Source organism: Dendronephthya gigantea, unplaced genomic scaffold (genome assembly GCF_004324835.1).
Source record: "Dendronephthya gigantea isolate DGI-Jeju-01 unplaced genomic scaffold, DenGig_1.0 000783F, whole genome shotgun sequence".
Lineage (NCBI taxonomy): Eukaryota > Metazoa > Cnidaria > Anthozoa > Malacalcyonacea > Nephtheidae > Dendronephthya > Dendronephthya gigantea.
The window spans coordinates 12,037-22,983 of record NW_021163793.1 but is presented as its reverse complement, the minus strand read 5'-3'; the positions used below and the strand labels follow the sequence as shown (position 1 = coordinate 22,983).

General features: G+C 35.3%; 1 protein-coding gene across 1 annotated transcript; it reads left to right on the top strand.

The window, feature by feature from the left end:
- Window positions 1-7,342: 7,342 nt before the first annotated feature.
- On the top strand, window positions 7,343-8,842 carry LOC114544424 (somatostatin receptor type 2-like). Its single transcript, XM_028563073.1, has 2 exons — window positions 7,343-7,427; window positions 7,801-8,842. The coding sequence occupies exon 2, from the start codon at window positions 7,927-7,929 to the stop codon at window positions 8,779-8,781; it is 855 nt and encodes a 284-aa protein (XP_028418874.1). The 5' UTR covers window positions 7,343-7,427; window positions 7,801-7,926; the 3' UTR covers window positions 8,782-8,842.
- The last annotated feature ends 2,105 nt before the right edge of the window (window positions 8,843-10,947 follow it).

Sequence of the window (10,947 nt, the reverse complement as noted above, 5' to 3'; positions counted from 1 at the left end):
GTCCTGTTGCGATTTGCTTGTGGTCTTGACTAATCATTTTGTCGCGGCGTGCGCTGTGATGTTTTGGTTGACTCAAAATACAAATGCTTCTTTATTTATCTGGGTGCGCATTTTTTCTCTGATATCACTTGGTTTCCTTTCTTCTTCGTTATCAGCTCTTCTGGTGATGAATTTTGATCGATATTTAGCGACATATCATCCCATCTTTCATCGAACATCTGTAACGAGAGGGAAACTTTCGACTTTATTTGCAATGCTGAATTTTGTCTTACTAACATTACATTTGATTCAATACACAACTCGCTTTATTTCATTGCACGTTTTTCTTCTCGTGTGCGTCGTCATTTTATTTCCTCCGATGTTTTTCATGAATTTCAAGCTGTTTACAATCGCGAGAAAAGGTCGTGGAAACAGAGGAATATCAGCTGTCTCTTTGAAGAATATATCGAGTTGCTTGCTATCAGTCGCTTGTCTTGTGGCGTTCTTTATTCCAACGCTTGTCTACATTGGACTACTCTCCAAAGGAATCCTGCGTTCGCACGATGACGCATATTTTCTTGGATCGTGGGCCCAAACAATTGCTGCAATAAACGGCACATTTAACTGCTTGATTTTTTACTGGAAAAATAAGATTTTACGCACCGAGGGAATGAAAGTTATTAAAGCATAAAAATTTTCGGGAGATGAGAATCCTGAACGTGCGACTAATAACTATTCTGCAGTGAAAACCTTTTAACTTCCAGTGAAGAAGTGAATTTCTAGTTGGATAATTCTGGACATCTGATCAATAGGATGGATCTTGTCTCCTGGGTCGGTTGTATCAAGCCCGTTTAGCTTAAACGGTGGATATAAGTTCAAAATAGAAATCAAGTCTATCGTTTTATTCAACAAGCAAACAAAATGTTTTTAGCCTTAGTAGAAAGATACTGTTTACAACTACATATTCAGTGCATATTCAGGTTGACTCATTCCAGACAGATGTAAGAATGTTATTTAATTTTGCATGGGCAGGTTGTTCGAAAAGCGTTTAGCTTAAACGGTGGATAAGCCATAATTTAAAAATACTCTCATACATCTTTTGAATGATTGAACCTGCATTTATGCCCTGAATATGCACTTCCATTGAAAATTAAGCGATTTATATCGAAATAGTTCAGTTCATTTGTTGAATAAAGAGATTTTTGTTTTCCATTTTCAACTTATCTGCCGTTTAAGCTAAACGCCTTTCGAACAACCGGCCCCTGATCCAACAACACACATGGTTAGACACGGGCAAAAGCCCCCGATAGAAATTAGAAGTCAGGATTCGAACTAGTATTTTTGTGTTATTAGTTAACGGTACGAGAATTAAAAAAATGATAACTGTCAACATTGCTTATGTTTTATAATTGAATGATCCAACTGTGTTCGGCGAATGCAGAATGGGGGTTTAAATGTGTAGATAAATAATTGTAGTCGAGGCCACAAAATCTACTATCGTCAAATGCAAAATTGACATCAGTGTGTCGACGAGAATTCTGCGTGCATTATAAGCCTATAAAACCACACGTATACAGGCGTATGCTAAGAATACGACTAGTTACAATTTGACAAACAGGGTAATATTCTTTTCAAGCAACATGCAGTTTGATTTGCTATTTTCGTAATTGTCCCTAAGGGGCGGAGCGCCGTTTGAGGGAACTATTTCCGCTGGGAAAATTATTGCACACGGGTATTTTTACCGAACATAGTGGAGTTCACAGCTGTCGAAATAAAAAATATCAGCTATAGACTCATTTGAGTCATTTCATATATTAAAGATTAGGCTTGGCTAGCTTAGGACCCGCGAATGCATGGCAAGCCGGCTGTTTTCTTTTATACATGCATTGTCAAAATTTTCATTTGTTTCGCTCTCTCTAAGGATCTCAAGTTTTAAAACTAAATTTCGATGTAGGAACGAATGCATATTTTGCATGGGTTTTTCATATGTTTGTTTGTTTGAATTTCTGTGAGAAACGAGGAAATTTTCACTGACAAGCGGGCCTTCTAGTCCTCTGATTATTGTACGGTTTTTAAAGTCAGTAAACAACAAAATATAGCAAAGCGCGAGTGGGCTATGACGAGCAGTCTGGCCGTCTCCGGGTTGCGTTTTACATCTTGACCTTCATATCTTAATTAGTAAGCTTTTTTGTTTAGAAACTTTGAGGGTTACCGACGGCGATATTTATAAACTTTCAGAATCTTAATAAAGATCGCTTCATCGGTTTTTAAGGTAAGTGCGTTTAATTACGTCTTAAAATTGACCTCTGAGTTTCGTGTCTTGGCTTGCCACCCGCTTAGCATGGCTTAGGTTGTTTCTTTTAGAAATGTTTGCTTGAAATTGAGTGTATTCTATGAAGATTTAAATATTCTAACATTAATTTGTAAAACAAATTACATATATATGCCTGCATGTGTTTTATTTCATACAAATAAATTTAAATGAACTTTTGAAGATATATATTATATAGAGTAACTTCATATCTATAAACAGCCTATAATTAAACACTTTAGCCGAGTAAACTCTCTTAGTGAAGTAGCTATAATATGAAGCAGCTATTCTGTGCATGATAAGCGCTATATTCATTTCAAATCGCCTGAGTCTTGAGGTGATGCTCGCTTGTGAGCTCGGATATCAGTATTAATTCCCACTGGTACTGAAAACAGTCGCTGGTCAGGAGATTTTGTTAAAATTTCCAAGTAAAACGTATCACTAAAGGTAGGCTGGTAAAATCCTCAAGTTAGTTCGAAAAACCTAAAACCATATGAATAGGTCGAAAGAATAAACAATTACTTAATCGTTTCCGCGTTTGGATGGCCTAATTCAAACACGCGCGGGAAAAGCGCGCGAAACACGAGCCGAAGTCGAGTGATTTTGAGAGCTTTTCTTAACTGAAGCAACATTCCCAAGTGCAGGGCCGTAACTAGAACGATAATTGGGGGGAGGGGGTGTTTATTCATATATTCAGTTCTGCCCGACGGATTTCTTTTGTAAGTGCAATAGCTCACAATGGAAATCCGTCGGGCAGAACTGAATATATGAATAAACACCCCCCCCCCCCCAATTATCGTTCTAGTTACGGCCCTGCCCATGTGTTTGGATCATTTCATCTAAACACGGGAACCATTAAGTAATTGTTTTATAAAATAAAAACAACAAGGTACAATCAGTGACATTAAAATTTGGGACACTTGTATAGACAGAGTACATTTTTACGTGATCTTAGAAAATTAACTCGTAACCCCCCTCCCCCGTTTCAATGTTGTTTTTTCTGGTGAAAAAAATGTTGGCAAACAAATCCAAGGCAATGGCTTGCCCCGTGAAGGTTTTATTTCGGCATACAACATTGAAAAAGGGGGGGAGGGGGAAAATGTTGCCTTTCCAGGCTAAGCGGTCCAATATTTATGTCACTGATTGTAGTGTTCCAAGTTTGATTTCAAAAAGTGAATTAAATTTCCATGTTTGGAAATGGCCTGATCCAAACACGGGCTTCGACCAATCAGAACAGGCGTTATATACCTACTGTTTTATAAAAAATATGACTTCTTGAGTTATATCTGGACTGCAATTATTCTTACTCCATTACTCTTCACTCGCTTCCCTTTTCTTTGTAAATAGTACTATAAGAAATCATTTTTGTGATTATTCATGTTTTACAGTGGACATTTTTAAAATAGTATACAAATAGTACACAAAAGCCTGTATAGGTTTCTAGTAGGTCTCTAGCCTAACATTATTCAAATAAAATAAAATCATTTGTAATATTCATAAAATTGTACATAAGGGAAATAAATAAAAAAACTTATTATTTTATAACTTAGTTTTCCGCATATATTAGTATGCAATTGTTGACGTTTAACTTTAAGCATTTAAATATGCCGTGCATGAAAGTGCGTAAGAGAAACGCGTGAACGCATGCATGGGAAGCATCTTAGAACAATTATATATGCATGAGTATGACGTAGCTGCATTCACAAGGCTGCCTATAGTTTTACTGTAAATAAGATATTTCTCCTGTGGGACAGTTTTTGGAAACCATTTAACGTATTCATATATATATATATATATATATATATATATATATATATATATTATATATATTATATAATATATATATATATATATAATGTATATATTATATATTATATTATATATATATATATATATATATATATATATATATATTATTTTCTAAACATTTGCGGAAATACGTTTACGTTTGGATGAGCACCGTTTCAGGATTTTTTAGTATCACCTTGTTTGAACTATTCGTGCAGGACTACCGCGGAGTTGTTTAACCATATGTTTTCAGTTTTCGTCACTATTATCCGCAGAAACAGATGTTCGACTATGTATGTAAATGTTATAAATAAACGGCTTCTTCGAACATTTAAACTTTCAAGATACAATAGTATCAAGCCACAACTAAGGCATTGAATAAGGACGTAAAGCTGGTAAATTTCAGTCATACCTGTGGCCATTACTGGCGAGCTCAAGAGGCCAGAGGGCTGCGTATAATCATTTAATCATTTAATCATTTAATCATTTAATCATTTTGTCACAACACAATACAATTATTACGCATATACATGTACGATAACAGAGGACATAAGTGTGACAGAGGAAAGGAACAGGACTTGCGTCCCAATTGACACCTGACCCCAATATTATAACTGGACTTTATATTACACAAATAACACTTATTTTAAGTTATAACTTATAAATCTAAGTAAAGCCAGGAGGGCTGTAAGAAGTTAACTTAGAAACATAATAATTACGAATACTAACTCTGAAAGAGTTAAGCGAGCCACAGGTTTTTAGATCTGCTGGTAGACTGTTCCACAGACTTGCAGATCTAACAAAGAACGAGTTTCTAAAGTATTGTTGTTTATGCTTCAAGAGGAAATAGAAATTATTTTCATTATAATTGCGAGATCTAAATCCAGGCTCGTACAAGGGTAGATGGCTATTAACGTCCATAGGAATCTTAACTCAGTAAAATCTACATTGGACAAATTCGGAAAAATTAAGTACTTGCATCAGATATATTTTTCTCCGTTTGGTTGGAACCCCTGATGATGGAGCTCAGATATTTTTTACACCTGATATTCTTGTTCTTTGTCAACATATGTTTCTTTCTCTCAGGGATATGTTTAAACTCCTTGGTCATAATCAGTTTCTGGAGATCAGCGCAGCTTCGAAAGAAATTATGTTATTTCATGATCATGGTTTTGTCCTGTTGCGATTTGCTTGCGGTCGTAACCAATCACTCCATTATAGCTTATAAGGTGATGTTATGGTTGACTGGAAATTATATTGGTGGTAGGTTAATTGGCACGCATTCTGTCGTCTGTTTTTATCATTTTTTCTATGCTTGCTCTTTTGGTCATGACATTTGATCGATATTTGGCGACATATTACCCGTTCATTCATCGAACATCTGTAACGAAGGGAAAACTTTTGACGCTTCTTGTAACGCTGATGTCTGTCCAAATAGTTTTATCCCTGATGATTCTAAACGGCGTCATTTTCTTCCAAGAGTATCTTCTAATTTTCTTCTGTATTTTCGCTTCTCCGATGTTGTTCATGAACTACAAGCTGTTAAAAATCGCAAGGAAAGGTCGTGCAAAAGTTAAGGAATCAAACGAAAGAAATACTAGAAAGGCATTTATTCCCAAAAATATATCGAGTTGCTTGCTAGCAGTCGTTTGCTTTGTGGCGCTGTCCATTCCAACGTTTGTCTACATTGGACTAAGGATTAGCTCGAAAGAGGAAACAATGAATTTAGATGTGGCACACCTTTTTGGAATGTGGGCACAAACCATTGGCTCAATGAATGCAACATTCAATTGCTTGATCTTTTACTGGAAAAACCCGATTTTACGTACAGAAGGAATAAAAGTTGTAAAAGGCATAAAACTCTTTAGAAACCCTCAAAACGTTCAATTAAGTATTAGTCTGCAGCGGGAACCTTTCACTTTGGAGGAGAATGTGATCCCATAGATTAATTGTGTCTCTAGATATTAGACCGTGACAATAAACAATTCTTAGACGGAGGTCGAAATGTCTATAAACTGCTTACAGATTGTATGTTATTCTGCGATTAACATAGTATTAGGAACTGTTTTAGACATAGTATTAGAGTTTATTATCTGTGGAGTCTATTCACTAAGTTAAGAATATTGCTTTTGCTGAGCACGTTTTAGTACTAGTCAAAAAATACGAGCGGCTGAGCTTTATTCGTATTTACAATTGTAAATCCCATACAGATCAGCCGCGAGTATTTTAACGTGCTTGTGAAATGAATAAATTAAGCTTAATGCATATTATGCATATTAGGCATGTGTGTAACAAAGTTATGAATTAACAATTATTGGATGAGGTTGAGTCTGATATCTAGAATTATCAAGCCGAAGTTTGCGTTATTGTTTCATTATGTATTTCCTTTTTAGAGAGGAAGCCTACGCCATTATTGACAATAAACTATAGCGGCAAAAAATTACGTCACCTACGGATAATTTTCAATGTCGTGTAGGTGGCAAGACATTGAGAATTATCTGTAGGTTTTTAGCCAATCACAATCGAGATTGCATTAGTAATGCATAATAATACTAATTAAATAGTTGTATCAAATTTAATATATGAATCACTAATTCATAATATATGAATCACTAATTCATAATATAAGAATCACTAATTCATAATATGTGAATCACTAATTCATAATATATGATCACTTATTCATGATATATGAACCACTAATTCATAATATATGAATCACTAATTCATAATATATGAATCACTAATTTATATGATCACTTATTTAATATATGATCACTTATTCATAATATATGAATCACTAATTCATAAGACCGTCGTGGAGAATTACAGATGTATACATGTGACCAAAATACTGCTCAATGATTGGAAGTTAGATTAATGATAATTTTTTATTAATTTCACAATGAATAATAAATTTAACACTCAAATTTGCATTATATTTATTACTTTGAAGAGTTTGTATATGACAAATGATTGTATTCAGATATTTTCTCAACTTGATTTTCCTGTTTGTTATTTTTGGTACATTAGAAGCGCAATGCTCAAAATATAGCCATCTCATGTGATTGCAAAGTGCGAGCTCCAACTGGGATACATTTGATTGTGTTAATATATGACATTTTTCATTTTTTAGCCCCTCAACCCTCTTGAGACATGTCAGGTTGTTTTCCAAAACTGCAAACTTATAACTGCTGAACAGATGATCCATGCACACTCTATGCTGACAGATGTTGCCGAATGAATGCTTTCTTTATAATTTCAAAATGTTACATCAGGCCACAACAGGACATCGAAAGAAGGTACAGAGCGATCTGGTGTGAAAAAACTCACAAAACATAGTTTACCGGTAAGTTAAGTTGTTAAATTTCATTCGGACTGAGTTAAGAGGGCTACTATATGTTTACCATAGCTATATGCACTCCATCCGCCTATTTCGCATTAAAGTAAAACGAAATTCGTCGATCCCGTAAATAACTTCCTTAAAAAGGAGATCTGGTATACAACTTTGAATCAGATTAGAGAGTTTGGAGGGAGATATCAGAGAAATACATGTAGCATAGCGCGTGACTGTATGCTGATAGATTCCGGCTTTCTTAAAATATACATCAAATTTATGATGAATACCGAATCTCATGCTTCGCACAAAATTAATCTACAGTATATATCAAAGTCAAACTTTATTTATAAGTGTTACGGCTAACGTTCTGTATTCCCTGCAGGTCCTTCATATTCGCAATCTGGGTACAAAGCAGTAGTTCGCTCAGCTATACGGCATCCTTGAGATAACGATACAGCTGGAATACTAAAACGCAATCCAGTATATGAACGCGGGTTGAATTTTTAATATGACGGATATGAAATACCTCAACTTGATATTCCTGTTTGTTGTGAATATATGTTTCTTCTTGTCAGGAATATGTTTAAATTCCTTGGTCATAATCAGTTTCTGGAGATCAGCGCAGCTTCGAAAGAAATTGTGTTATTTCATGATCATGGTTTTGTCCTGTTGCGATTTGTTTTCGGCGTTCACAAATCATTCGTTTGTGGCTTATATTGTGATATTTTGGTTGACCGGAAATAGAAATGATATTGGGGTTAGCTGGACCAACAATGTTGAAGCGCTAACAGCTGTTTTCTTAGGTCCTTCCATACTCGCTCTTCTGGTGATGAATTTTGATCGATATTTAGCGACATATCATCCAATCTTTCATCGAACATCTGTAACGAAGGGAAAACTTTTAACTCTCTTTGCGATACTGCTTTTTCTCCTACTCGTTTTGATACTGGTGACTTTAAACTCTGTTATCCCCCTCCATGTTGCTGTCCTCACCTTTTTCATTACTTTCGCTCCGCCGATGTTGTTCATGAACTACAAGCTGTTTATAATCGCGAAGAAAAGTCGTGCACATAGACGAATATCGCCCGATAGAAGAAACACGTCGTCTTTAAAAGACATATCGAGTTGCTTGCTAGCAGTCGCTTGTTTCGTAGCGCTGTCCACTCCAGTATTTGTCTACTGTGGATTAAGTATGAATTCGAAGATGAAGATGAATACTTTTGATGGAGCACAGCTGCCTGGGAAGTGGGCAAGGACCATTGGCTCAATGAATGCTACATTTAACTGCTTGATCTTTTACTGGAAAGACAAGATTTTACGCACCGAGGGAATGAAAGTTATTAAGAGCATAAAAATCTGTTGAAAATGACAGTCTAAACGTTGTTACCGTTGCTATGCAATTAACGCTTACAGCTGAAATGTGCGTGTGCCATTTGCACTAAAGCTGGTAGTGTATTTTATGGTATCATTATTTCATCACAGAACTGAACGAATATTTGTTTAAAGCACGTCGTTTTTTACTCTTTAAGTACAACATTTTAACAGTATCAGTAAGTGCAGTTGTACATTTGTCTCTTAACATACTGTATATAGCTTAATTCAGAAACAACGGTGGTCCCTTCAATCTCCAATTAAATGGGGATATATCTTCAAATATATATCGTCCGACTGTCTGCGAGAAATACCTATATGCAGTAAACCTATTCAATTTTCAATATATTTGACAGTTATATAATTGCGCGAATTTGCATACGAGTTTATTGTTGCAAGACTTTAAACAGATGCACATATACAGTTCGTTCATAGCAACTGTATAATTTATTATGTTGTTCACTCGCTTAATTTACGGAGTAATTTATTTTCTCAACTTAATTGTCGTGTTCATTGTCAACCTATGTTTCTTTGTCTCAGGAATATGTTTAAATTTTATGGTTATACTAACATTCTGAAGATCCGCGCGGCTTCGAAAGAAATTGGGGAATTTCATTATCATGGTTTTGTCCCATGTAATTTACTTCTGGGGCAGGTGGTATGAAAGCCGGATAGCGCTATCCACCGGATAGTAGATTTTCCCATCGCTCTAAAATCGCCTGTTGTTAGCTGAAACTTTGATTAAACCTTAGTGTTCCTAAATTGAGGATCCTCTATAATAATTGTTGCTTCCAAAGCTAAAATTTTGTTGCTTTTCAAGCATTTTTAGAACGGTTGAAAAAATCACTAACCGGTGGATAGCGCTATCCAGCCTTCGTACAACCGGCCCCTGTTGTGAAACTGGAAATAACGGCAGTATGACTTCACGTGCGCGTCGTAGATTTGGCCCATCATATATACTCACTTACGTTCTTGATATTGGCCCTGATATTCACATGATCGACGTTAGTTTATGTGTAGAAAACTACAAATAAGTGCGAATATACATGAAACAGACAGCGGTAAAACAGTTTAACGGTAACACTTTTTACGGCAGCTTCAAAAATTGTTCGAAAAAACCATCATAAAATTGCTTGAAGCCTTTGGAACAACCTCTTTTTTTCAAGATGTACAACGAAGAGGAATTTCGTTTAAGATAAATAGATTTAGATTTATTTAATTAGCCACAATGCAGCCAAAAGGATGAATTACGTAATTGTTTGATAAAATAATTATAGAACATTATTAGACCCAATTAGAATTAAGCCATTCGTTGTTTGCATTTTCAGTAACCCAATCAGATTGCATAAATTTATATTATCTATGGTTAAAAGTCACATTATTTACCATTTTCCATGCATGAACTCAGTGGCGTGGCTAGAACGATAATTGGGGGTGTTTATTCATCTATTCAGTTCTGCCGAGCAGATCTCTTTGGTAAGCGCAATTGTTCACAATAGGAATCTGTCGAGAAAATAGATATATGAATAAACACCCCCATGCTATTCACGATTTAGCCATGCCACTGCATGAAGTAGTAAAAATTTAGGCATTCTGATTTGCTTGGTCAAATTTCCGGTCAGTGAAAACGAATTTCCTCCATGTTACGACATGCTGTCCAAATTTCGTGCGCCATCTCGCCTTCTCGCTTATAAATAAACGTGGATTTTATAAACATTCAAGTAAATTTTTGTAGTAGAGAAATTTGAGCATTATTACATGCAAGGCCTTCACATTGTCATGAGCTAAACAAACCCACAGAAGTTGACTTCCGCTTTAAATATTTCTACTTCTTGTGTTTCTGTGATAATCGAAATATTAAAGTTAGTTAATCGTTAATCGTTTAATTTCTATATAGGGCACTTCGAGAAACATTTAAGCCACAACATATCGAGAGGGACAAACACATCAGGCGAGCCCTGCTCAAAGTGTTCTTAAATAAAATTATATTTTTAAATTAATTGATAAATTTTCCTTTCCTGCCACTTTGGATATCTTGGGTTGTAATCCTAAACTGCGTATACTAATAAATGCGGAAACGGATATTTATATATTGAACTACTTTCATGTTTACATTTATTTATATTCCGTGTCTGAACGATATAAAATTTCAAATATG

What these genes read in the sequence shown, in the direction of transcription:
- LOC114544424 (XM_028563073.1), top strand. Translation starts at nt 7,927, where the DNA reads ATGACGGATATGAAATACCTCAACTTGATATTCCTGTTTGTTGTGAAT.